The sequence below is a fragment of the Chaetomium tenue genome, assembly GCF_020726465.1.
Source record: "Chaetomium tenue strain MPI-SDFR-AT-0079 chromosome Unknown F5144scaffold_8, whole genome shotgun sequence".
Taxonomy (NCBI): Eukaryota; Fungi; Ascomycota; class Sordariomycetes; order Sordariales; family Chaetomiaceae; genus Chaetomium; species Chaetomium tenue.
This window is the reverse complement of record NW_027117336.1, coordinates 901420-928953: the sequence shown is the minus strand read 5'-3', so window position 1 is coordinate 928953 and position 27534 is coordinate 901420. Positions and strand designations below refer to the sequence as shown.

At 53.9% G+C, this 27534-nt stretch overlaps 7 protein-coding genes across 7 annotated transcripts; 4 read left to right on the top strand and 3 right to left on the bottom strand.

The window, feature by feature from the left end:
* The first annotated feature begins 4 nt into the window (after positions 1-4).
* F5144DRAFT_406763 (uncharacterized protein) lies at positions 5-972 on the top strand. Its single transcript, XM_066784905.1, has 2 exons — positions 5-437; positions 493-972. The coding sequence occupies exons 1-2, from the start codon at positions 331-333 to the stop codon at positions 911-913; spliced, it is 528 nt and encodes a 175-aa protein (XP_066638476.1). The 5' UTR covers positions 5-330; the 3' UTR covers positions 914-972.
* Positions 973-4265: 3293 nt separating this feature from the next.
* F5144DRAFT_661781 (uncharacterized protein) lies at positions 4266-8611 on the bottom strand (the record flags this gene model as incomplete). The annotated part of the gene is made up of 4 exons (XM_066793308.1): positions 4266-4567; positions 4719-5293; positions 5489-8295; positions 8357-8611. 4 exons carry the CDS (start codon positions 8609-8611, stop codon positions 4266-4268), a joined length of 3939 nt encoding a protein of 1312 aa, XP_066638475.1.
* A 782-nt stretch (positions 8612-9393) lies between these two features.
* F5144DRAFT_499733 (uncharacterized protein) lies at positions 9394-10639 on the bottom strand (the record flags this gene model as incomplete). The annotated part of the gene is made up of 7 exons (XM_066786341.1): positions 9394-9527; positions 9577-9646; positions 9696-9806; positions 9891-10010; positions 10088-10315; positions 10445-10498; positions 10565-10639. 7 exons carry the CDS (start codon positions 10637-10639, stop codon positions 9394-9396), a joined length of 792 nt encoding a protein of 263 aa, XP_066638474.1.
* Positions 10640-11315: 676 nt separating this feature from the next.
* F5144DRAFT_499712 (uncharacterized protein) lies at positions 11316-11565 on the top strand (the record flags this gene model as incomplete). The annotated part of the gene is made up of 2 exons (XM_066786339.1): positions 11316-11491; positions 11523-11565. 2 exons carry the CDS (start codon positions 11316-11318, stop codon positions 11563-11565), a joined length of 219 nt encoding a protein of 72 aa, XP_066638473.1.
* Positions 11566-11794: 229 nt separating this feature from the next.
* On the top strand, positions 11795-12523 carry F5144DRAFT_500081 (uncharacterized protein; the record flags this gene model as incomplete). The annotated part of the gene is made up of 1 exon (XM_066786360.1): positions 11795-12523. The coding sequence occupies one exon, from the start codon at positions 11795-11797 to the stop codon at positions 12521-12523; it is 729 nt and encodes a 242-aa protein (XP_066638472.1).
* Positions 12524-21359: 8836 nt separating this feature from the next.
* F5144DRAFT_587929 (uncharacterized protein) lies at positions 21360-21995 on the top strand. The gene has a single exon (XM_066789875.1). The coding sequence runs from the start codon at positions 21641-21643 to the stop codon at positions 21971-21973; it is 333 nt and encodes a 110-aa protein (XP_066638471.1). The 5' UTR covers positions 21360-21640; the 3' UTR covers positions 21974-21995.
* A 552-nt stretch (positions 21996-22547) lies between these two features.
* F5144DRAFT_406716 (uncharacterized protein) lies at positions 22548-27037 on the bottom strand. Its single transcript, XM_066784904.1, has 3 exons — positions 26360-27037; positions 26008-26311; positions 22548-25959 (listed from the first exon to the last, which is right to left on the bottom strand). Exons 1-3 carry the CDS (start codon positions 26848-26850, stop codon positions 22747-22749), a joined length of 4008 nt encoding a protein of 1335 aa, XP_066638470.1. The 5' UTR covers positions 26851-27037; the 3' UTR covers positions 22548-22746.
* Between the last annotated feature and the right edge of the window lie 497 nt (positions 27038-27534).

The window sequence follows — 27534 nt, the reverse complement described above, 5'->3', positions numbered from 1 at the left end:
CATCGTGTAAAATCCCACGAAACAATTATCGATATCATCACGCAAGTACTGTCGGATGCAACAAGACACAATGTTTGCTCGATTCTGGGGATGAGGCTGGGTGACGGCAATATGGAACGCGCGAATTACTCTCGTGTGGGAGTCTAATTCTAATGGCCGAGATCGGTGTACACAAATTCGGCTACTCGGAATCCAACCCCCTAACATGGTCAGGCCAGCAGACGCTTCGGCAAGCCGTCGAGCAGCATTTTCAGCCGGAAAGGAACTGCAACCTGACAACCCCAGGCTTGGGACACTATTTACGGCCCGCAACCTTGTCTGTGTTGCGGCATGAAGATCTGCTGGACTACCAATATTGTTGATCACCTTCGTCTCTCGGATGACGACCAGACGGTGTTTATCTTCCACCACGCTATGTTTTTACGATACCAGCGAGGGTAAGGTGCCTCACGTGTCCTTGTTTGTTATTGGCAACACCCCTAACGAACCCAGTCTCGCAACTTCCCCATTTCCCGACGGATTTACTGACGAGACGCTGCGCACCCTCGCCCTTCTCTTCCCACAAAACGACCGGAAGTCCCACCGCTGGGTTCGCGGTCAGCTCGCAGGGCATACTCTAGATCCGAGCATTCTTCGGTGTGGCAGTCTACGGGCCCAAAACAGGCGCTTCGAGCATTTCTCTTTTTGGCACGACCGGCTCATCATCCTGAAGCAAGCCTTTGACGAATCCAGCCCCCGGGGGCTTAGGCAGTGGTGGGAGGACCGCCGAAACTCGGTGCAGTGGTACACCTTTTGGGTCGCCATCTTGGTATTCATCATGACCTTATTTTTTGGTCTTGTTCAAAGTGTTGAGGGAGCTTTACAGGTGTATCTGAGCTTTCAGGCTCTGAAGGAGGACGCACGGGCAACATGACGAGTTCAGGATAATGTTATATTATTGGGGTTGGCACCAAGCCTGACGGTAACATTACTTGATAATTAATAGTTGCCAGTTATCGCCTGTCTCCGTGCTTAAACCTGCCTATCTTCCTCACCCGGTCATTATCCCATAACACATAAGCCCGACCTCGCAGCCAGGCCTTTGGCTCGGGTAGAAACGATTCAGGTACCCCCCATCCTTCGTTCTCAGTGCGCCAGGCTTCATACGGGCCCAAGTCCGTGTCTTCGTCATTAGGCGGGCCATATCGATGTAGCTCAACCAGGCCACACCCTTCGTCCCACTCCTGTGTGCAGTAGGGGTCTTCGTCATAAGCGGAATGTAGACTGTCAGGCAGCCCTACATTATCCTCGTCAATGCGGGACGCCTCAAGGACAGCATCCAGTACATTCTGCTTGTCCTCGCAAGACGGGGCGTTGGTGAGCTTGCTGACGAATTCGACACCTTGAGCCACCTACGATTTCAATGTCAGCAGTCCCATCGCAGATCAGGGTGTTGAACACTCGGGGGGCTCACCCAGCAAGGCTTCCAGATCTCATGGACGTCATCGTCGTCCTCGGCGGGGTATAAATTGCAATTGCTCAATACTACATACCAACATTAGATTACGTGCCTGGAGGTGTGCTCGTCATTTTGGAGAAAGGCTTGCAAACCTTGATCAATCTTCCCTGCCAGGTAACGGTCGATACAACAGAGCTGCTCGTTCTCCCAAGCGGGTTGCCTCCAGATAAACCAATGGTTTACCTGGTCAGCAAATGCACCCCCCCCGAAAGAGCGTATAAAACAGCTCGACACGATAGAAAGCACGGCAAAAACGAAAGACCTCAGCCGATGAGAGGGGCAGAGTGGTCCGTCCAGCCCCGTCCTTGAGAGCGATACGTTCTAGTGCGAGGGCGGCAAAGTCGGTTGCTGAGGCCAGTATAACACTGTGGGTATCACCCATCCGTCGTGACAGGCTGGTCGATGGATGTGGCGTGTGGGCGGCGGCGAGGCGACGTGGCCGGCAGTAGAGGTCATCGAGCAAGGCGAAAACCGAGCTGCCGACGAGGGGGCGAGGGAGTTGCGATGCCTGTGTGAGGGCGACGTGTGACGAACCTACTCCAGGATCCTATCCTGTTAGGGTTCAGCTTTGGTGAAGGTAATCTCTGCAAAGGATGCTTAGGTTCGGTGCAGCCAAAGGGTGCACAACAATAGACTTGTCTCAACAGTAGGCTTGCGAGCTTGTAGTGAACTGTAGTTGTGATTGCTAACTGGAGAACTCCCAGAGCTCTCCAGAACGAGTGACTATATACTAGCTATCTAAGGGTGCTCAGAGTGCTCAGGGCCTCAGCTCTGAGCATCCTGAGCACAAGGTGCTCAGGGTGCTCACAGTTCCCTTAACGAGCAGAATGAGCACCTGCTCATTCCCTTGGCACGGCCCTTTATGAGCAACGGGACTGTTCCTTCATTGGCTGTGCGTTCGTACGCAATGATTGGACCGGGGTACTGCCAGCGTACCCCGCCGGCCGGCTGCATGCGGCCATAACCGTGACACGACGGCATACGGAAGGAGGGTTTTAGGGATGGTTGGGTGGCTGTGTATAGTTGTGAGTCTCATCCAATCATCCATGTGGCCGCCATGGAGGAATTGCCGACAGGGAGGGGTGAGAGCAAGGAGGAAACAGCGCTGAGCCAACTTGGTGAGGCCCAAGGCACGATGTGCCTTGTAGGGAAATTTGGTGGCCAAAGGCATTGTAAAAATGCCCTGAATTAGAGGCCCACGGTGTCGAGGAATGTGGCAGGAAGTCGGAAGAGTCAGAATGATGGATGTTGGGGCAGAATGATGGATGTTGGGGCGGGAGTTAACATGAGGAAGAAGACCAAGACACGCGATACATGTTCACATGCCTGACAACTAGAAGTCATATATAACACCCCACAGAGTCCACCTCCCTAACAGGTTACTCTCTGAGTCGTGAGGTCATTTGAGAATGGGGTTGTAGATGACGCTAGCAAAGACCTAACCCAGGCTCCACCAGCTCTGCTCACAGAAAAGAATTAGTGAGTTATAATTAGGCGGCGGTCGTCTGGGTTAGGTAAAGCTATCTCGTCTTCTTCATTTCGTTATTTATCTCTTTATTTACCTGCTTTTCCATCTCGTTACTTAGGTATTTGTTTATTTATCACCTGAAGTCGATAAACTGGAAACCCAGAGCGGTTCGTAGCACACGAGGTCCAGCAGCATGCGCCCAAGCATTACATTTACATGATCCAGCCGACAGTATCCTAAGACGACTAAATTCTCTGGGCAGCTGCTCTACCAACGGCTGCTCTGAACCTCCAGCTTGCTGTCTGTTATCCCCTCGCGAGGGAGTGGTTAAAATAGGGCCCTTTCTCAAACTGAAGGGTCTCTTGGCAATATCAGGGGCATTAACATAGGGCTGCTCTCGTTAACCGACCTAGGCTGTGGACAACATCGTATGTCCCATTGACGGTTCCTTTCGGGTTCAACTCCCTCCCCAGTACCTGATATGGGCGGATGCAAGGTGGCCGTGTGCTGGCTCGCGCTGGACCGGTAAAAGAACGAGTTGGATGAGCCAAGCCAGCGGGGTGAGTGGGAGTGAGCCAAGTGATGTGGCGGGCGGAGCAAGGGAGAGTCCCATTGCCCCACTAATGTCTTCCTTGTCAACGCACACAACATTCCACAACGCAACCATCTCGAGATATCAGTCGGAATTTGATCTTTCTGTGGTGTGCAGGCGATACACTCACTTCTACGGACAACTAGTTGCTCGTGGATTCCCAACAACCACCTAACCGTCGCATGCTGGCCTCCATGAGCCGTTGACTTACCGTTGGTTGACGGCTCCTTAGTCTAAACTGCTGAATATCATAAGCTAATATCACCCCGCTCGTTTTGTGTGACTGGTTTACTTAAATAAGCCGCTGAAACGCCATTGAGTCGTTCATGTAAATCAACCGCTTGTTGCGATTGAGCCGCTAGTTTTGCTGAGTCGTTTAAATGTTGACTGAGCCGTTATCGCAACGGCTTGTGAACTGTGAGCCGTTTGTTGTTGTGAGCCGCTCCGACGTTTAGCCGCTTATTCAATGTGTGCGGTTCGCGGTGTTGCCGACCCGGTTCGCTCGCATCGCGCCCCTCCACACCCGCCGGATCCACTCTGACCCACTCAAATACACGCTTATGCAGGGCTCAACTGGTCAATTCTGCTGGCACGCCAGGACATGCGACGCGCGCGACACGTCGCATATCCCGGGGAGCCAGCACACTCAAATGAGGTACTATTTTACATGCCCTGTCGTTCCTCGCGATCCATCCGTCCATTGCGCATCAAGTGAACTGCACGCGCCAGTTAACCCAGAGTAGCTCGGTATCCGCCTCCAGCTCAGTGTTCCCGATGCCTGTAAGCAGGCGGCGACCCGGACCAGTCGTGAAAGGTACCATATAAAGGCGATCGCGGCGTAGAGCAGGCAGGCCGATAAGTCGGTGTCGACAGTCCTCGAGCGAAGCCGCCATGGCAATGTTGGCACCAGACGCGGCCATCTTCAAGATCGGAAGTCCGGTCAGGGGCTCGGTGCTGCCGGTGTCGGCGAGTGGCGTGATGACTAAGAACACGAAGAACTGGCCAGAACCTGACAGGAATATTTGTTAGCGCTCTGGGCGTGGTTGGTCCGTTGTCTCGTCAAGCGCAGTTTGCTGATCGACAGAGTGGTGGCGGGACGCTTGTCGGATACCCCGCTCCACACGGGATGATGACGAGTCGATCAGAAGGTTCTGACTCACCATGCACTGCTTCGTGCGTCATGATATGCTCAAGTCTGCCGACGTTGCCGTCGCGGTACTTCACGAATTGGCCCCGCTGATAGACCAAGCGCTGGACACCTTTGGGTTTGGTGCTGATGGGTCCGTCTCCAAACGAAACCTTCTTCCACCACCTGATATGCCAGTTTGTCGTCACAATAATGTTCTTGTCATAGTCCACCCGGTATGCATCGCGAAGCATCCAAAGGAAGGTTGGCACCAATGCGCCCTCACGAACGGGAAAGCCCATATCCTGGTATACACGAGCCTTCACCAAGACCAATACACTTGCATTGGGATGCAGGTCGTCACCAACAATGATGTCCCAAATCGAAGAATCGTCGTCATCGTCCTGGAGACCTTCGCGCGGTAGCAATGATGAGAACAGAGAAGGGGCTGCCGATGCCAGATTCTTGATGTCGGTGGTGATATCGGGGTCGTCATAGCGAAAGCCGTCGAGTAGTGTCAGTCGAACCGTCTGCAGCATATTCTCGTACGCAAGGCAGTCCTTCTCGGGGTTACGATGGTTCATCGTGAGCACGATATTCTTCCAGAGCCTGTTCACGTATCAGCCCTGTCGCGACGAGAGTATGGGAGGTACTCCTTCCCATGGTACTTCTCCTTGGCGTGCGGGGGGTGGGTGTCGGAGACTCGAGCAAGGGTCGGTAACCCCGCATATAAAAGGACCGGAAAGGAGGTACTTCATCGACTGTGACCCACTATCAGACTTTTCAGGGGGCACTATCACTTACTTGTGTTTCAACTCGCCAGGGAGAACCATCATCAACGACACCAAGCCATATCGACGGAACACGTCGACATAGTGCAGGCCAACATGTACGTTGGGACGCTGCGCCCACTGTCGATATTTGCTGGCCTTCTGGGCGACGGTAAGCTGGCCGATGTTGATATCATCGTCGACAGCTTCCTCGTCCTCTTCGATGACCGGCTCGATAGTGTTGCCAGCTGCGGGACGAGGCGCGGAGGGGGCAACGGATCCGGCGCGGGATGATGCAAGTGAGCCATGACGCCGGGCAGCGGCAGCAGCGGCAGCAGCGGCAGCGCCAGTAGCAAGGTTAGTAGAGCGCGACGCAGCCTCGCATATCAATTGGAACATACGGCGGCTAATTCGGATCGTGTCCATGATAGTCGCAGGGTCGCGGTCGTTCGCATCGAGTTCAGGTGCTGATAGGATCTCGTTGGTCTTGACGATTGCCGCTAGCACCAGTGTCAGTACCTCGACAGCGCTCTTGTGCTCGACCTTGGATGCTATAGCCACATCAGTGTCGGTGGCTTGCCCGCGGGTGAGCTCGGTTTGCGAGAAAACACCCCGTACTGCCTGAACGAAAGGGCGCTTCAGATCTGCCTCCGTCAACCACAATAGCGAGATGATGGTCATCAGAACCGACCATCGCGCATGCTCCTGCAGACTGTAGTTGAGTACGTTATATGGGGACTGGATTCGGGCCCAACCAGGGGGGAAAGGCATCTGGCGGAGGATCTTCGAGTATGCGACGACGGCATCAGGCTTCAACGCAGCATCAATCAGGATCTGGTGAGTCATCTTCGTGATACCGTTGAACTCGGAATGTGCTGCGTCGCCGGGACGACCGCTGATGAGATCTAGTGCTGGCGCAACCTGTTGAACTGCAGGACGGTCAAGCGATATACCGTGCTTCGTCGAAAACGCCTGCTTGCGGTACTTCTGAGGCAGGTCGTCCATTGCACGACGTAGTCGGAGCATCTCGACATGGGCCCGTGTCTGGTCGAGTATGTTGAAGTCCAGTTTATCGCGCTTCTCGACAGGGATCCTACAGTTACGGCAGCCCAGGTTAGCCGCCACACTGAGACAACCCGAGTTATCCTGTTGCTGCGGCATATCGCCAGTGAAGGCGATGATCGGGGCACACAACAGGGTCTCCACACCATTGATGACAACGGTGATGCCCTGGTCGAGGGCCTTGAGTGGGGCGAGGGCCTTCATCACATCGTCGAAGTTGGCGCCATGCGGACCTAGGGTAACCGGCAGGACGTTGATCTGCCGTGTATGCTCGCTTCTCGGCATCGCTGCAATCTGCAGATAACAACCCATAATCGACTTCGTCATCGTGCGGTACAAGCCGAAGCCGTCATTGAAGTCCAAGCATGGGAGGGACCGAACTTGACCCTGTTCAGGGCCAATAGCGAACTTGTTGATGAGCACCTCTCGACCGAACTGTATAACCTCAAGCGCGCCGGGGACAGGTGGGACCAAGCAAGGTGGCATAAAAGCACACTGTTCCTTCATGAAGATGCGGCGGATGAGTGGCATGCCGATGCGCTCGCGTGGATCGTCGTCGAACTCCACCTGGCTACCAAATGCATAATCGAAACCGATATCGGTGCGACGACCGCGAATCTTGGCCGATGGAACGAGCTCCATCGGGCTATAGCTCAATACCCATTCGTTGTCTGTAACGTTGTCGCGTGCTGGGTTGGTCTTGATCTCGATCGCCTGGTTCGCAACGATATTCTTGATAACATGGCCACGGAGTACCCGCGCGATAACGAGTACAACGTCACCCTGCTGAGCCTGGTCGACGTTGTTGTTTGATGCGGCTATCAAACCGAGGTCTCGAGTGCTGTCGCGACGGTCGCGGTATACTGCCATAACTTGGCCGACGTGAGGCTTTGACGTGTCATCTGCACTGTGACAGTGCCTGCAGTCGCGGAATGTGCACTCGAAGTCGACGATGTCGCCGGGGAAGATCGGGTCCTTTGGGCTGGCTGGAAGCGGCGGATACCAGACAAAGACGCCGCTAGTGGTACGCACTGAACCAGCCCACTGCATGGAATGCCAGGCTTCGATAGGGCTATCGACGAGGTCGGCTAGACCATAGTGCATGCCCTTGGCCAGTTGCGAACCTTCGATACGGCTGAGGAAATCTACAGGGTTTAGGAAGAAGAGGTCGTGTGTAGGGTTCTCACCCGTCGTCATGGCGGTCACCTGGCGTGACGAGGAGAGCTTCTTGGGGTTGAGTGGCAGGTCCTTGACGGTTCTCATATCGATGTGCGGCAACGATTCGCGGACGTGACGCTTGAGCGTATCGAGACTGTCGGGTAGCCGGTTAACTTTGTCGGCGTCACGACCGAGCAATTTGAAGAGCTCTAGCTGTGTGGCATACTGCTTTCGTGACACGCCATTCACGATGCAGTAGAGGCCCCAGCCAAGGGCGAAGTCAGACAGTCCATGGATCTTGCGGGGTTGCTTGATCGACTCCGACGCCGCGAAAGGATCCGTCATATCCTCGCCATACTGGTGATACGCCTGCCAAGGCGTAGCAACGGCGATCTCGTCGGCAACATCCTCGGCATCTGTGGCATCGGCCTCGTCGTCCTGATCCTCGACGGTATCAGCAATGTATTGGTACTCGGCCAATGCCCGTAACTCCGACTGCAGTGGCGCATCGTCGGCAACCTGGTATTCGCCAGTGTCGGGGTCGGGGTCGGGATAAACGACGTGGTCTTCTTCGATTGCAGCATCGACTAGCGCATGGGCAAGTTCGTTCTCGTCAAAGTCCTGGGAAAAGTGTGTCAGTAAGTTCTGGGTCATCAGGGCGAAAGGTACTGAGTAAACTTACGGTTACAGCCTGCGGTTCCCAATCGTCGCCGAAGTCGCTACCTTGGTCGAAATCTCCGGAACCGGAGGGAATATCGGCGAACACAGCATCGTCGTCTACCTCTACCGGGTCTGCGTGACGCGGTCGCTGGGATGGGGTATCGTTACCGGGTTGGTTGGGCGATTCAGACCTCTCTCGCTGTCGCTTGTCGACCCGCCTCTGTAAACGGCGCCGAATGATCGCCAGTTTGGTTCGGTATTGGAGTGCGCGGGGCATCGTGACTGTCGCCAAGCTCGGCACGGCGATGTGAGATGCGATCCGTCTCTCGATGGGCAGGTTTTGATACCCGTTGGTGTCCACGCAGTGACTACGACCACGACTGGAGGGATGTTGAAGTGGGCGAGACCGCAAGAGAGTGGGAGAGGAAATTGTTCGGTATAGTGGGGTTGAGTGGGATATCGCTGGCTGTGCCGGAAAACTTGCAGTAAGGAGTCTGGATGGAAGGAGCCCATCACCACAAAGAGCATTGACAATGCAAGGGTCCAACGCTAACGCCAATACAGCAACTTTCCCCGCAAGTTTTGTTACTATGCGACATCGCGAGTCCCCCGGCTCACGAGCATGGAGCGACCCCTGAACCCGCCCCTGAACAGCTTCTGACTCGGGTCAAGGACAGCTCACACGGTTATTTACGGGCAGTCAGCTGTCACAAATGCTTTGCCTTGAATGTATCATAGATGTATGTCAAAGATCGTTAAAAATTGGTATCAAGCTAAAAGAATAAACCCCCCTACCCCTACCCCAACAGCAAAAACAACTCAGAGGTCAACCGCTGGCGGCTCCTCCAGGATCTCAAAACGCTCTAGGAATGTATTAGCCGGTACTTAGATACTATTAAAAAGTAAGACTTACCCAAGTTGGCCTGTGTCTTGGCCGCCTTCTTCTTGTGTTTCTTTTGGCGGCGTTGCCGCTCAAAGACCTCCTTGAAGTGGGCCTTTGTCAAGTCCTTATATTCTATAACCAGTTAGCTACCTTACTAATTGAATAGCAGATGGACACTACTTACGCCGCTTCTTGGTCATATCATCATAGAACTCAAGGAGTTCTTGACGACGGGCAAGGGCGAGATCCTCATCCTTCGCTTTAACACGAAGGTACACCGCCACCTCCACCGCCAGACCCTGGAACATTGCTATATCAGGTTAGTCTCCATCAGGTAATACTACTAAATAGCTACTTACTACGCATATAGTACTGGCCAAGAACATGGGAGCCGTCGTAATCGACGCGGCCAACCATATACGTCCATACCTAAATACAAAATTAGTAGTGAAACTAATAACTTAGTAGTTTTACTTACCTTGGTCCAGTTCTCTGATGACCAGGCCGCATGGGCCAGGGGCGTCAGGACCTGGCGGGAGACATCGACTCTGGTGTCGAGCAGGAGAGTATACTCAGGCTGCTGAGCATGCTTTTTAAGTAGTGTCTAGCCCCACGTTAGTAACTATCTACCTCAATACTACATACTAACTTAACTAGATGAGTAAACACTTACCTCCATGTTGTGAATGACCCGAAACTTGCAGTTCTTCTGGTCGTCCAAGAAATGTTGGCGGGCATTCGCCCACTCCAGCCCATGGGGGTCCACAGACTCCCCATATATAGACTTGATATACTATTAATTCACAGTTAGCAGCTACATCACAACTAACAAACAGTAACTGAAATCTACATCGAGACAGCAAGACATACTTCCTCATCCTTCTCGGGCCGGCGGGTGTGGTATAAAAAGATTTGCCAGAGGCTGACGCTCGTGAGCTTACGCCCACGAGCGTCATCCTCGGCAACCTCGGCGGCGGCAGCCTCGTCATCGTCATCACCATCGTCGTCGGCGTTGGATAAGCGGGGAGGGGCAGGGCGCTTGCGTACCCGTCGGACATCCATCGAGCTCTTCGACGCTAAGATCCTCTCGCGCTCGGTCTACCCCAAAGTGTCAGTATATTCCTGTGGTGAAATGGGTTGGTAACAGCAGCAGGGGAGCATACGCGGGCGTCGGCCAAGGGTTCGGGCTGGCCTGGCTGCTGTGAGGGCTATATTGTCAGCTCATACCGAGACACACGCTGAATATGATGGGACAATGTGTACGGTGTTTGGGATAATCTGCTATTAGCATGGTTAGTACAGCTGATGCTGCCAACGTGACAAACGGTTCAAATAAGGGGCACATACCGTTTCATTACGCAGGGTAGGGTCGAGGAGCGACGGGCCCAAACCGTCGGCACCATCACCAAAGAAGTTGGCCATATTGTACTATCTACTATGTCAGTTACTGTCGTTCTTCCTTGGAGGCCCTGCAAACCGCTAACTACAGGAACAGACTCGAGAGTGACACTTACCAGAACGCCGAGGGCAAGGGAGCTCGAATGTAGCAAGAAGACTTAACGGCATGTTAGTTTCTATATGACACCGCACTAGAGTGGCGCACATACAAGAGAGAAGCCAGGCGGGGGGGCGCAATTCGAGAATAAATCAACTAACTCATATTACAGGTCAGCACTCAGGGACTCAGCCAATTCAGGGGTTCAAAGGTTCTCTGCCAGCCAGCCGTAACTCAGGCTGCACTGCATGCAGCCAGGCACTTGCATATCCCGCAAACAGTGTATCTGATCCGGCGTGGTTCTGGGTTATGACTCGGGATGCATCGCCGGATACCATTATGGTACCGAGGAGCATATTCAGGGGCTGCATGTCAGCCTATCGGACTGCCAGTGCCCGGCGTGCGACTAGCACCCCATCGACGCAACGCTGCGACGGCTAAAAGGGGTAAATGGATGGTATCAGGGGCAACCGCCGTCAACCGCCACGACTTCGCAGTCTACAACGGCATTAGCGACTCGGAGAGGGGGGCATCACTTACCACACAACAGTCAATTCGACGCACCGAAAGTAAGAAGGAGTTGCCGCCACGCCGATCCCCGTCATGGATAGACGCCAAGGCCGTCCCCCACCGGCTTACCTTATCGCAACCGCTTATAGCAAGAGCGGCTCACGACTCAAACCGATCACTGTCGGCTCAGAGCTCGGAGCCGCTCATGGAGACAAGCGGCTCATGGCTCATAAGTCGGTAACTGCTGGCTCAATTGTCACAAGCCACTTGTCAAAAAACGCGGCTCACACCCATATACAGCTTGATACCAATGAGCTGGACATTGATGGTTAGTTTACAATAAGTGGTACGATAATGGCTTAACGCAGAGAGCGGCTGTGTCTTTGGGAAACGTTTTATATACGAGCGGTTGGTTGACGGCTCGTCTACTAAGCTGTTCAAATATAGAAACGTTTGCAACTATAAGTAGCTTAAATGAACTAAGCTGACTTTCAACGGCTCACTCTGAGCGAGCGATTACTTTACGGCTCGCAAGCACCCTACATACTCCCCTAAGCATGGACCCACCCCAGATGCGCGAGGAATGGACGGCGTGGCATGCTCGTCTGGGAAACCTGTGTCGCTCCCTCCGCGACACGGACTTTCACGAATGGGGTTTTGTCATCTGCCGCGGCGTGTACGGCGACGACGATGCGTGGATCTCGTTTGTCCAGTGCTTCCGAGACAACGTGCACCTGGACTTGGCACGCGGCATCCGACGACACGGCAGCGTGGAGCGCGGGGCAATGCTCGAACAGTATGCGCAATGGACCGTCATCGAGGACAGCGCGACGCTGGACGGGGCATCGAGGGACGACATCCGACAACGCTTTCTGACCTGGCGAGAGGGCCGCATCGTCAGGCGGCCAGTCGCAGCCAACCCCTTCCCGATACCCGGCGACGCCGAGCCCATCACTGTCCTGCCGCGCTTCACCTACTGCCTCTATGTCGACTACGACTGCCTCGCCACGCTCGGTCCTCATCTTGCGGGGAAGCCCAGCGATATCTCCCAGCCACATCTGCCTCCTCCCCTGCTCGTCGTTATTTTGATAGACGGCGATTACGTGACCCAGCAAGACGCCCAGGGGCCTTTCCCGCCCATCGACGGCTCCACCGTTCGATATGTAGGTTGGGAGTATTTCGACACGCGACACATCTGTGCCCTTTACAATGATCTACACATTTCTACCCTCGACGTTGACGACTACCACAGACCCCCGGCGATATCGCCGGGGGGGTCTCGATCGATGCCAGTTGTGTAGATGGTGGTATTCAGCACCTGTTACCGTCTCATCGGGCACACGATATAGCGCCCCCAGATACGAACAATCTCTGTTACAATTGACTACCTCAACCTAAGCTAGTCTCCTGGTAGAAATTGAATACACCGTGCATGCTTGGGGCAGCCTTCTGTCTCTCGTGTTTGGTGTCTATCTCAGCTTAATTGTCATGAATGACCATAAGGGCGGCCAGGGAGGCTGCAGTCGGAGGTGCGGGACGCACCGACAGCCAATCGCTTAAGGAACCAATCATAGTAGCGTCACGATTATCACGGGTGAAGAAGGTGATAATCACCAGGGTCACTAGTGATCGGACGACTTTCCAGGTCTGATACAATGGTTACGATTGTTACGGCGGCAACGCCCTACTTGAGAAGGAGATTGACATAATTTTGTCCCCTATCCTAACCGAGATCTAAAACGACTTCTTTTATTTTGAGACATCCGGTGGAAGATTTTGTCTTTTCCAGATGCCTGGTGCGGCGCGCGGTGGTTCAAACGTCATCGACGTCATGAGAGGCGATTCCGGAACTCCAGGAGCGGGACAACGCCGCCCCCAGCGAAAGAAGGTGAAGACGAGAAGGGCGATAGAGTCAAAGCTACAAGAAGATATGGACTGGGAAGAGGAAAGCAACATTGAGAAAATGCCGAGAAATCACAAGAATCGCACCATCCGGGTTGCAGCAGCCGATGAGGCGAGGGACGAGACCCGAGAATCAGAACAAACCGTGGATCATGACTTTAACAACAAATTGAACATCATGAAAGCCGAAATTCAGACGGAATTCAAAAAACTTAAGGACCATATGGCAGAGGAGATCGCCAAAATGACGGCCCAGCTGACTCAAGAGCTGGCACAGGCGCGAGAGGAGCTCACTCAAGCCCGCAGTGAGCTCGAGCACACCAAGATACAGCTACACACCATGACTAGAGCTCAGGAGACCCCATCGTGTCGACCGACGTATGCAGACATCGCCCGACGGACCCCTCTGGTCAGCATTCCCACCCCGCCGACCTCCACCGGTCGGCCGGCGACACCGGAACCAGCGTTCTGCACAGTGGACATGTCAAGGGTTCCGGAGGATCATGCCAGTGAAGCTACACCAGTAGCGCTTCGCAAGCTCATTGAGCATGAGATGCGTGCGCCTGGCGACCAACCCAGCTGGCGCTGTGTTGCCGTCACAAGAGATAGAGGAAGCACCAATTGTCTTAGGGTCATCAGTAGGAACGAAGGGGAATTGAAGAAGATCAAAGACATCGTCGAAGCAAAGAAAACGCCGGGTGCGAGAGTCCTTCGAGATCAGCTGTACCCGATCAAAGTCGACAATGTCAACCGTATGGCTGTCCTCGACCGTGAGAGCAAGGTCCTTCCTGGGACCGCGGAAGTCCTGGGCCAGGAAAACGACGTGCAGATTGCCAAGATAGCTTGGCTGAGTCGAAAGGACACTGCAAAAGCGTATGGATCCATGGTAGTGTATGTCACGAAACTCGGCGACGCCAAGAGACTCCTCAATGAAGGCTTCTTCTACGCCGGAGGAGAATCAGGGTATACGGGGGTGTTCGAACGTCGGATGCGGCCGGACCAGTGCTACAACTGCCAGCAGATCGGCCACAAAGCGTTCCAGTGCAGAAACCGTCAAGTGTGCGCCAAGTGCGGCAAGGACGGTCACCACCATCGCAGCTGCAGCGAAGTGGTTACCAAATGCATCCTATGCGGCGGCCCACATGAATCATTTAGCAGAAGTTGCCAGAGGCTCTACCCATCTCGTCATGAGTAGAACACTCCGCCTAATCCAGCTTAATGTGAGAAAGCAAGGTGTGGTGCACGAAAGCTTGATGAACGACAAGGACATTCAGAACGCAACAGTCTTGGCCATCCAGGAGCCTCAAGCACATAGGATTCATGGCCGACTCTTCACAACCCCCATGGGACATCACAAGTGGATCAAGATGGTTCCCTCGACTTGGAGAGAAGGCAGATGGGCAGTTCGAAGCATGCTTTGGGTGAACAAGGACGTGGAGGCGGAACAGGTACCGATAGGGTCACCGGACATGACAGCAGCAATCTTAAGGCTCCCCGGTCGGCGAGTCTTGGTAGCATCGGTCTACGTACCAAACCAGGACCCTCAAGCTCTACGGGAGACGTGCGACAATTTACGCAACACAATCATGGATGCAAGACGAGACGCGGGCACGACGGTAGACGTGGTAATTGCCGGAGACTTCAACCGGCACGACCAGCTGTGGGGAGGAGACGATGTATCTGTGGAAATACAAGGAGAGGCAGATCGTATCATCGACCTGATGAACGAGTTCGCCCTTCGCAGTCTGCTTCGACGGGGCACAAAGACATGGCATGTCGGGGATTACAACGCGACCATCGACCTGGTCCTGGCGTCTGCCGAGCTGGCGGAAACAACAGTCAAGTGTGCGATCCACAGGACGGAACACGGATCGGATCACCGTGCGATTGAGACGGTCTTTGACACCTTGGTCCCAGTACCAAAGGAACGGGACCGGCTTCTGCTCAAGAATGCACCTTGGAAGGAAATCAAAACCGGGATTGCGAGGGCACTAGACGCCACCCCTTCGGGAGGCACTGTACAGCAGCAGACAGACCGACTAATGTCGGCGGTCTTGGAGACGGTCCAAACCCTGACACCGAAAGCGAAACCATCGCCATACGCCAAGCGGTGGTGGACAACCGACCTTACACAACTGCGTCGCATTTACACATACTGGAGGAACCGTGCTCGGACCGAACGACGAGCCGGGCGACCCTTGGTGGACTTGGAGGAAATGGCGAAAGCGGCTGCGAAACAGTACCACGACGCTATCCGGCAACAGAAGAAGAAACACTGGGACGACTTTCTTGAAGACAATAGCAATATCTGGAAGGCTGCCAAATACCTAAAGTCTAGCGACGACATAGCGTTCGGGAAGGTGCCACAGCTCGTCAGAGCAGACGGAACAGCCACGGCCGACCACAGAGAACAGGAAGAAGAACTCCTAACCACCTTCTTTCCTCCCCTTCCAGAGAGGATTGAAGATGAAGGTGCTAGACCGCAGCGAGCTCCCGTAGCAATGCCGCCGATCACCATGGAAGAGGTAGAGCGACAACTATTCGCAGCCAAATCTTGGAAAGCACCTGGGGAGGACGGCTTACCGGCGATAGTCTGGAAGCAGACTTGGCCAGTAGTCAAGCACCGTGTTCTCGCACTATTTCGAGCATCTCTGGAGCATAGCACACTGCCCAGTCAATGGCGACACGCCAAGATCATACCGCTTAAGAAGCCCGGCAAGGACGATTACAGTGTTGCCAAAGCCTGGAGACCGATCTCACTTCTAGCAACGCTCGGTAAGCTGCTGGAGTCGGTCGTCGCCGAAAGGATCTCACATGCGGTTGAGACATATGGGCTCCTCCCGACCAACCACTTCGGAGCGCGCAAGCAACGATCGGCGGAGCAAGCGCTCATACTCCTCCAGGAACAGATTTACGCCGCCTGGAGAGGTCGAAAGGTAGCAAGTCTGATCAGCTTTGACGTGAAAGGGGCCTACAATGGGGTCTGCAAGGAAAGACTTCTTCAGCGGATGAAGGCACGAGGCATCCCAGACGAGCTGCTTCAATGGACAAACGCCTTCTGCTCGGAGCGCACAGCCACAATTCAAGTCAATGGATATACATCCGAGGTTCAAAGCCTACCTCAGGCTGGTCTACCTCAAGGCTCTCCCCTATCTCCGATCTTATTCCTCTTCTTCAACGCGGACCTGGTACAACGACGAATCGACAGCCGCGGTGGTGCGATAGCCTTCGTGGATGACTTTACAGCGTGGATCACGGGACCTACGGCGCAGAGCAACCGAGAAGGCATAGAAACCATCATCAGGGACGCCCTAGACTGGGAGACAAGGAGTGGTGCGACCTTCAATGTCCAGAAGACAGCAATCATACACTTCACTCGCAAAATCTATAAGACCGACGCACAACCATTCACGATCAAGGGGCAGATTGTCAAGCCTCAAGACCATGTCAAGGTCCTTGGCGTGCTCATGGACACAAAACTAAAGTACAAAGAACACATTTGGAGGGCTGCGTCCAAAGGCTTGGAAGCAGCGATGGAACTGAAACGCCTCCGAGGTCTATCCCCATCAACGGCGCGGCAGCTGTTTACATGCACAGTTGCCCCCGTGGTAGACTACGCCTCCAATGTGTGGATGCACGCATGCAAGAATAAACTCGCAGGACCCATCAACAGGATCCAGAGAATGGCGGCGCAAGCGATCGTGGGGACCTTCCTCACAGTGGCAACGAGCGTAGCGGAAGCAGAAGCTCACATTGCCAGCGCACAAGATCGGTTCTGGAGACGGGCCATCAAACTATGGACCGATATTCACACCCTGCCATACACCAACCCATTACGCAGAAACACGTCTCAAATGCGAAAGTTCAGGAAAAGCCACCGCTCGCCACTCTACCAGGTGGCAGACGCACTCAAAGACATCGCAATGGACGAGCTGGAAACCATGAACCCGTTCACATTGACACCTTGGGAGAACCGTGTACAAACTGTCACCAACGAGCCGACGACAACACGCCGGAATGCCGACTACGATATTATATGCATCGCCGTAAGCAGCTCGGCGCGAAACGCCCTGGTGGGAGTTGGCGGAGCTGCGACGCTGCCGGCATCTGTATACGGCACCCCAAAACTTGGGACCTTCTCCTCTACGCTTGGCTCGAGGTCGGAACAAAATCCATACTCTGGGGAACTTGCGGCCATCGAACGAGCGTTAGGCACACTGCCAACGGTTAGATCTAGCCGCATCGAGCTCTCAACACGCAACAAAGCGGCTGTTCTCGCGATCCGACACGCTCGACGACAGTCTGGGCAACGGCACATCTGCCATATATACCAATCAATCAGAGAACTACGCAGGAACGGAAACACAGTATCAATACGATGGTTCCCTGCGAGAGAAGAAAACAAGCTTTGGGAAATCGCCAAGGGGAACGCCAAACATGCCACTCGACAGGGCGCCGCTCCAGAAGTACAAATGCCCAGGATGCGGTCGACAACCCTCAACGTAGCACGGTCCAAGAGAGGCAGCAGCAATCACCTGCCAGACAAAGTCGGAGCTCATTCCAAGCGAGTCGACGCAGCACTACCAGGGAAACACACCCAACTGCTGTACGATCATCTATCTCACAAGGAGGCTGCCAAACTTGCCCAGCTCAGAACAGGCATGGCAAGGCTCAACGGTTACCTCCACCGAATCGGAGTAGCACCGTCAGACCAGTGCGCATGTGGACAAGCAAAAGAGACAGTGGACCACTTCCTATTCCGATGCACAAAATGGACAGCGTACCGAAGAAAGATGCTCGAATGTACAGACACTCAGAGAAGCAATATTTCCTTCTATCTAGGAGGGAAATCGCCGTCGGACAAGAACGACTGGACTCCTGACATGGCAGCCGTTCGCGCAACCATACGGTTCGCAATGGCGACGGGCCGACTCGACACGAACGAACCACAGGCCGACTAAATCACCTAACCCACCACACCCGACAACACCGACCCCCTCACCTCGTGACACAAATAGCAGGCACCGCTTCAGCCGCCGAAGATAGGACGTTGAACACTTGGAGAATCGCCTTCAAGCCAGCCTACTAACAGCCCTACTAAACCCACGAGAATCCGCAGAGAAATGGTAACTGTCGGAATATGAACTAGAATGAACTTTACGGGCTTCAAAGAGATTAGGACATATCTTGGGAAATGTATCGTCAGATTGTAATAGTTGCCCTTTCGGTTGACCCGCCGGGCGTTAATAAACTACCTACCTACCTACCTATAGGTAGTAAGTGGCTAGGTAAGTAAAGCCATTGTAGCCGGCAACCGAGCCCGAGCCAGTGAACGAACCAAGCCGACAAGCCTAGGGCCTGAGGGCACCACAAGCTAAGAAGTTGATAGCTGAAGTGTCACGGATATGGCCGCATGCAGTCGGCCGGCGGGGTACGCTGGCAATACCCCGAGCCAATCATTAAGAGGAAACACGTAACCAATGAATGGGCAAGAACCGCGGTGCTCAGAGTGCTCAGGGCCAAGACCCGTGAGCATCATGAGCAACGGTAGATAGACAAATATATAGTCACTCGTTCTGGAGAGCTCTGGGAGTTCTCCAGTTAGCAATCACAACTACAGTTCGCTACAAGCTCGCAAGCCTACTGTTGAGACAAGTCTATTGTTGTGCACCCTTTGGCTGCACCGAACCTAAGCATCCACGAGAGATTACCTTCAACGAAGCTGAACCCTAACAGGATAGGATCCTGAAGTAGGTTCGTCACATGAAGGGTCGATTATACCAGTATAGTAGGTTGTCGACCCTAATCCGTAGCTGGTTATCTTATGTGGTGGTTGGCGATGGTGGTTGTCGGCCCAGTTGGGTGGATGGATGAGAGTTGGGTGGATGGATGAGAGTTGGGTGGATGGGTGGGAGTTGGGTGGATGGTGGCTTCACTTCACATTTACTAGAGCTTACAAGGCTTTAGGCCTGCCACAGTTACAGACATCCTTCTCATCGCCCTCCGACGGTTGACGCGCGACAAGCGCCAACCTACCCGACGACGGCGAACTATCCATGTTCCAGCCTAATAATCGCTACCAGATGTAACGCAAACGTGTTACTGCAACATGAAGTGTGAAATAAAGTTGATTTTGTCTGGTCTGTTTGCTTGACTGACGACCGACTTATAAGTTATAACTTATAACCCTCTTTAAACAGAGAGGTAGCCAGCCTACCACCACATGAAAAGGAACACCCATTCCAGGAATAGCCTGTATAACATGTCACAATATCGAGGTAGAAACATCAAGTCGGGATAAATTAAATAGTTAACTTCAAAATTAAAACCGGACCATGCCGGTTGCTCCCCTCGCTGCGACCCGCCCAGACCCGAGGTAGTCGTCGTTACCTCATGACGCGATGGGGTGGGCCGGCGATCCAACGACCCGGGCGGCAAGGATCCGGGAAACGCCAGCGGCCTGGGCAATGGCGGCTGGCGAGGACGATCGAGAGGCGAACACGGTGGTAGGTACACCGGCGCTGGGCCCGGCGCCCCCCACATTCGTGGAGCCGGACATGGCCCCGGTACCAGACTCCGCAACAACAGACGATCCGCACCCACGTACACATGTTGATGTGCTTGGTGGGTGGGGGGCGGGGGAGGAAGGTTGGTGGTGGTACGCGGTCGGGTGGTGGTCTCGCGTCGGGTGGGGTCACGTGTCGGTGGGGAGAGTCACGTGTCGACGGGTGGTGGTCGCGTTGGGTGGTGGACCTGGTCGCGTCTGGTGTCTGGTGGGTGTGTGTTGGCCGTTTGGGAGTTGAGACCCAGACTAAAACGCGGCATCAAACAAATAGGCCGCCTTCTCCCTCTCGCACCTCCCGAGTGAATCACAATTTGGCCTCGCCACCCTCACGTGAAGCGTGCTCACGTACAAGCAGGAGGTTAGGAGCAGGAGCTGCTCGACCATCGGACCGGCCTCTGAGTGACTGAGTCTGCGGGCGCCCGCGGCCGGGACTTGTCGTATAAGATCCGGGCTCACACTTGTTGAGAATACGGCGATGGTAGCCTTGATCGTCAAGATATCAAGGTAAAACGCCGGCGATTTGCTGGGAAGAACCGGGAGGTAGACACTTGACTATCTTGTGGACGTTTGATATTCGTTAGGGTGGACGCTTGATTTTTTGGAGAGTTGATGTTTGATCCTTTGGGATTATCAATATGATCAAACGACAGCAAGGGTCAAGGACGACGTCGAAGTAGATGATTAAAGAAGTAGCTGGGGGTTGTGTTGCGTACCTACCTACTGTAGGACGTCCAGCCCCTGTCCCTCGCCCCCTCTCGTGATTATCACGTACTTGGACGTGGAAGGGCGTGTCCTCGTTGAAGCCATCGGTGGTTTGAGCTTAATACGGTCGAATTGGTGGCCCAATAACCTCAGCTTCTCCTATATAGCTATACCGCGTCAACTCCAGTCGACATCACTGCCAAAACCCAGACGATCACCGAAAATACCATCAGGAATCCACATTAGGGTTAGCCCACCACCGATTCAGAACTTTTTATATACCTTATTATAGGGGCTACAATAGTAACTGGGTATGTTATCCAGAATCTTTACGTGGAGCATTATCCATACAATCTTTCATATCCTTCATTAAAATATTGGCACTTAAAGTTGTCCACTCACACGATAGTTGCCCTCGATGGAGTGCGAGTCCAGTGACGTGGCGGAAATACCGGCGTGAACAAGAAGAACGGTGAGAACATTGAAATGGATCGTGGGGGACAAGAAGCCGGGGTAGAGAGTTTGGGGTGGGAACGGGGAGGTTGGGGCCTAGTACTAGCTTGTATTAATTCTGCCCTCTGGGTATCTCGTGAACGACGCAAGTGACTGGACATGACCGCTATGATGCTTGAAATGGCGGGTTGCCCTAACAACTTGGGATAGATTACCAGATATGTATTCTCTGGTTAGCCAAATAACATGGTAATAGCTACCTTACCTAGGTAGGTACCTAAATCACACACATAGTTCCCCCATCCTTCGTCGGCAAGGTACCTTAGGCACTTTCGCATCTCCCCGCTTCCGCCCACCCCATAACTCATTCCCCGTCCCCCTCCCTCACCCCGACCCTTCCAAATCACAATCCACCCCCCCCCCTCCCCCCTCCAGATCCCCCCTATCACCCACCCACCAACCACCCCTCAACGCCCCCCGCGCCCGCCCCCATCCGCACAACACGCCCCCCCCTCCGCCCCAAAACAACACCCCCCCTGCGTCGAAAAGAAACACCCCCCAGTACTCGAAAAGAAACACCCCCCCTGCGTCGAGAAACAGCACCCGCCCGTCTCACTAAAACAGCACCCGCCCGTCTCACTAAAACAGCACCCGCCCGTATCACTAAAACAACACCCACCCCGCGTACTGAAACAGCACCCGGGACTGTCCTCCAGCGCCTCCAGCGTCTGGGCGTCCATCTCCCACCCGTGCCCCTTCTTGTTCGCCTGGTCGCCCGCGGCTGTCATGGGCGCGGATGCGCGGTAGCCGTCTGTGGTGGTGGCGGCGTAAGCGCCGCTTTGGAGGGGGGAGGTTTCGTGCTGGGAGGAGGAGGTGGTGGTGGTGCTGCTGCTTCGGCGCGGGGAGAGGGTTTGTGTGGTTGCGCGGTTTGTTGTCGTTGTTGGTGGTGCGGTGGCGGTTTCGTAGGAGGGGGGTGGTTGGTCGAGGAGGGTGTCGTTGGGGAGGGGTGGTTTGGAGGAGGGCATTTTTGGCAATAGCTTTTTTGGTGTTGATCGGGAATGGGCTTTGGGAAAAGGTTAGGTTTTGCTTTCCACGGCGGTTGGGCGTTCGTTGGAGAGACGCGGTATAAAGGGTCTCGTTGGGAGCTGGATCTTGGATGAAGTCAGCCCTGGCTTCAAGGTTTCGGTACGGATTCTGAATGGCTGGATTCATCTGCTGCCAAGTGAGCTTACACCAATCTGGCGACAAAGGATGACCGGACGCGTAATCCTCCTCCCATACACCTGAAGCAGGCCTCCAATTCCCTGTCTCGAGCCTTGTCTCCCAGGACACTGGGTGACTGGCTTCTCGGTCTGGTGCATGTGGTTTCCGAAAGTGGCGAATGACCATGGGCGCGTTTTATTTCACCTCCAATGCGGCAATTGGTCCCCCGAACTCTAGATATCCCCTTTCCTTCGCCAGGTATGAGTGTAATTAAAAACGCAGTCATACCTATGAATCTAGGAAGAGCTGAATCGCTCAAAAAAACGTCGTAAAACAGACAATCAATGAATCTCATTCTTGTCTCATACAGGCAAGTAATTCTTACTCGTGATTGTTGGTAGGGGTTTTTCACCCGGCCCGGGAGGGCACGGTTTTCCTGTACACTAAATAGCAGAGGGTCCGGCACGCCCTAGGGCATAGCGGAGTATGAATAATAATAATAATAATTCTTACTCGCCCTCCTCCTAAGGGTCTTGCCCTGCGCTCTGCCCCCCGCTGTGCCCCCGTATACGGCTCCGGCTGTTGTGGCTGCTGGGCCGGCGTGTGTATCCTGTCGCTTCGGCATTTATCCCCGGAGGGGCCTCAGGGGACGTAACACGTTGGTGTTCCGAGACTATAGCTAGAAACCCTGCGTTGATCTTAGCTGCCCGGTCGAGTACATGTGGCTCCCGCAGAGTTAGAGCGCGCCGACGTTTTACACCATCCAGCAATGAATGCTATAGCCAGGCCTTTGTTATCCTTGGCCTCAATATCAGCCCCCCGATCGAGGAGTAGCCGCATAATTTCGTCATAGCCCTTTGCAGCGGCCCGCAATAGCGGCGTCCGACCTTCATCATCTTTAGTCTCAAGATCCGCTCCCCGATCAAGTAATGCCTGAATATGCTGAACTTCCACTGCAAGCGGCCATAGCTTATGAGAGACAGCCGCTATACTAAGTGGTGTTCGACCTCGCTTGTCCCTCGCCTCAATCTCGGCCCCCCGATCGAGCAGTATCTGTACGGCATCCACGCTCCCGTACTCAGCGGCGTGCGCCAGTGGTGTTTGACCGTCGTTATCCTTCGCCTCGATCTCGGCCCCCCGATCGAGCAGTCTCTGTATGGCACCCACTATCCCCCACTTAGCGGCGTGCGCCAGTGGTGTTTTACCGTCGTTATCCCGCGCCTCGATCTCGGCCCCCCGATCGAGCAGTATCTGTAGGGCATCTATTTGCCTGTGACAAGCGGCGTGCATGAGTGGTGTTTCACCTACTTTATCCCTCGCCTCAATCTCGGCCCCCCGATCGAGCAGTATCTGCAGGGCATCTCTTTGCCCATTACTAGCGCCGTGCATGAGTGGTGTTTGACCTCCGCCATCCCTCGCCTCAATCTTCGCCCCCCGATCAAGCAGTACTTGTATAGCGTTCTCCCGCCCGCTCAACACGGCGCATGTGAGTGCCGTAAGGCCATATGCATTTCTGGCCTCAATATTGGCCCCCTGGTTGAGTAGTTCCTGTATGGCGGCTTCCCGCCCGCCTTGAGCGGCCCAACAGAGTGGTGTGCCCCCCCCGAAATCCCGAGCGTTGATGTCAACATTAAACTGCCCAATACTGTGTAGAATCGCTCGCAGTGGCCCCATTAACTGATGGCCCGATACTACGTGCAATAGGGTAGTCGGGTGTTCGTAGAAGGTACCAGGCAACCTTCCCTTGAGTACACTCCATCGGTGCAGAAGATGATTCGACGGCCAGGCGAAATAGTCTAGGAGGTCTTCTTGAGGGACGTTCCTTTCCTCGCTTTGTTGCACATGCGACACCCACGACGTTGTCGCGTAATGAAGTAGAGGAAACTCGGCGTAATCGCGATTGAACATGGAATCCGGGTTGAAGAAGTCATCCACGCCCAAGAATTCGAAGGGATCGCAATCCCAGGGTGCGTCTGCGAATGTTTGACCAATTTCCTCCATTGACAGGTAACGGATGCAGGTCCTGGACAGCTGATAATGGGCCACTCCAATGACATCAGCCTCGAGGGTCTCGGCCGCGGTTGACGTCAGAAGTTTCAGACCCTTCTCGACAACGAAATCCTTGGCGGACTGGTGGATAAACTGGACCATCCGTTTGTCAGACGACAGGACGACTTCAACAAGGCCGCGACTGAGTGTCGTCACTCTCCTCTCCATGGCATCGTTGTCTTGTGTGAAGTCTTCCTCCTTTTCATACTCCTCCAGCGAGTCGTGTCGAAAGTCGGCGTCGATGATCATAGCCCACCGCAGTTGATCGAGTGCAAGCGGCTGGAAGGAACAGCAGGTCCATTGCATCAGTTTCAAGGAGGCTGGCCTCTCGTCCGGTTTGAGGCCCTCAAGAAGTATTTGATAAAGCTCATCCAGTTCCGGGGGGGTGGATTGGACCATTCTTTCGATCCTCGCGAGTGATTCTCCGCCTCTAAACATGCTCAGGGCTCGATCCACGACGAGACGAGCCCACATGAAAATACCGTCAGCGCGTCCCGCGATCAACTCGGGAATGTTTGATCTGCTTAGCCGGGATTCAGAGAGCCGGGTTTTTACAAAGGTTGAGATATCGCCCTGGTTCTGGGCTGTTGGATTGATGAAATTTTTGAAATCCTCCTCAAGGACAGGATACTCGCGACAAGTAAAACAAAGGCGAAATGGTCGGGGAGCGGACTTCGATCGTTCAATAGTTCCGAGGCCTTCGACCAACGATTTGATTTTTCCAAGTACGTCGTTCGCATATTCGTCGCCAGCCTCGTCCAATGCGTCGATGAACAGCCAGACAGAGCGTTTCTGCAAAACAATCGGAAGTGACGACTTCAAGGCCTCCCACAGTTCCTTTGGATGCCATTCTTGCTTCTTTACCGGTTGTTTCTTCTTGTCGATTTGTTCCTTCCTCTCAAAGGTGTCAACAAAAGCCTTGAGGGCGTCGGGGACTTGCTGGAGGATCTGACAAACGAGCGACTGGTAGAGTCCAAGCGGCGTTCGCTGGAGCTCCGCACCGCGGCCATGGAAGAAGAAGGAGAGAATAAGAGCCCGGTTCCATGTGTCGCCTGTTTTGGTGCCAGTGATGTGTGCGAGGGCGTACTTGAGCAATGTCGACTTGCCAGAGCCTGGCTTCCCCCTAATCCAGAGCAGACCTTGAGAGGAAGAGGCCCAGCTCTTGTACATTTCGTGTGCAAGAAGCCACTTGCAGGTTCCTTCGACGGCGGGATCGATATCCTTAAACCGAACATCTATCTCGGGGAAGCCTAGCGATTGTAAGCACCGCTGAGCCGACGGCGACAAGGTTGGGTGCCGTATTACAAGTGCGCGTCGAACAACGGCCTGGATTCGTGGGAGTACCTTGTCGTCGTACTCGTGATCGTGGGGGGCAAACTTGACCATGTTGGAATGACTGCGATCAAGTGGGCAAATGTAGTCGGGCCCGGACTCCCACGGGCGGCAGTGTGTGGCAGATGATTTGCTCACCAGAACCGCCTCGGGTCCTCCCATTTTCCATTCGCCATCAACCTGTGAAGAGTAGGTTAGAGAAGATGGATGGCTCATATTATATAGGGTATAGGGGATGAACCATACCTGGATGGCCGTGGGTGACTTGCGGGTTTCATAGAAACAAACAATTTCCGAGTTGTCTCCGTTCCCAAACGCCTTCGGAAATTCCTCTTGTTGGCTGGAGAGAACCTGTGAACTTATATTCCCAATGGACTCCAGGAAGAAGCGGTTCGGCCCATCTCCCACCATTGGGACGAGTGATTTGATATCCATTCCATCGTGTGGGACACCGAAGAATACAATGCCGTAGACCGCCCCAAAGAGTCTCTGATCATGATCCCGAGTGGATTTTGAGAGAAATATGAGAGCCTAAGCCTCGGTCAGCATTAACCAATGATAAATTCTGAGGGGACTCGCCTGCTTTACGATCAACCCGCCCAGGCTATGGGCGATGAATACGATGGGCTTTGGTGTAGCAGAAAGGTTGGTCAACTGTAGAAGGCTGTTGTTCAACGATATCGCGAGATCTTCAATGTTCTGTGTGCTCTGGCTCCCTTGAAGCATCGAGTCATAGCCATAAACCATGGCGCGCGCACACGGCGTATCTCCATCTTCGCCAGTGATGCCGCGTGGGAGTGCGTCCCTTAACCACATGTGTTCTCCGCCCCTCTGCTTGAAGGATCCAAATGTGTGTCCGCCGAGGCCAGAGATAGCGATAATGCTAATAGCATGGTTAGCGCACTGTTATAAAGATGATCAGGCTACATACTCCACCTCGTGGTGGTCCTTGGAGGGAGTGTAGAGAGTGGTGATGCCGAGGAAGTGATGGTCAAGCGCAATCGGGGGGTTAGATTGACCCGAGTCCAGAAGAGAACCCTCCAAGGATACCGTGCCTCTAGTTTGGAAGGCGACGGTGGCTGTGAGCGAGCGGCCGTGAATCTCCGTAGCCAGGGACCCAATACGTGTATTACATGTAGTCAACCCGGAGTTGGGCGCGTCGCCTACATGTGGTGGTAAAGATCCGAGAAACGATTGCAAAAGGGATTTATTCCAATCAAGAGGCACGCCACGAACGCGGTATGTCAACCGAGTGCGTGGAATTTGTGAAGTGCGTGGAGTGCGTGTGGGAGTGCGTGTGGGAGTGGGGGTGGGCTTTTTCGGATGGGAGGGCTTTTTGCGGTTACCGCGAGATCTCAAGACGGGCGCCATTTGATGAGGATGGAAGCGACGATGTCCGTATTGCGATGGCAAAGAGATCATCCAAGATCTCCGAAGTTGAGCAAGAATCTCAAGAGCTGAGGATGAAACCCCGCGCAGAGCCTGGCGCCATGGCGCGTCGGTGCCCAATGGCGGCCGGCCCCCTCAAGCTGACTATTGGGGGACATGTGTCTTCAACACGACCCCATGACAGCTGAGCCATGTGAATGGGGGCAATTACTATCCTGTCAAGGGTGCCCTATAGGTACAGTGCAAATATGTAAACTCCCCCCACCCTCTGAAGGTGAAGCGATGTACATACCTCAGGAGCCCACATGGACACAAAAAGCCCAACATGATAGCCCCATGCACAACCCTAGCACCTTCTGGTAAAGAAATGCCGAACCTGAGCGGGGAGTAACAAAATATAAAAGGAGAAAGAAATGAACAAACTACCGAGGAAAAAAGAAATACCTAGATAGGTAAAAAGGGGTGGGGGAATGGGGGTTGCAGAAACAAGAGAGAAAAAGAGAAAGAAAAAAGAGAAAATAGAAGAAAAGAGATAAATGAAAAACACATAAAAGAAATAACTAGAGCAAAAAAAGAATTAGATAAAAGGAACGGAGTAAAATAAAAACTATAGGCTCCCTGATATCTTTTTCCTTCCTTCCGCTAGCCAAAAGTTTGGTGGGCATTTCCACTTGGAGTTCAGCCTTTTTGCCCACGGGGTCCAAGTCTGGTGATGTG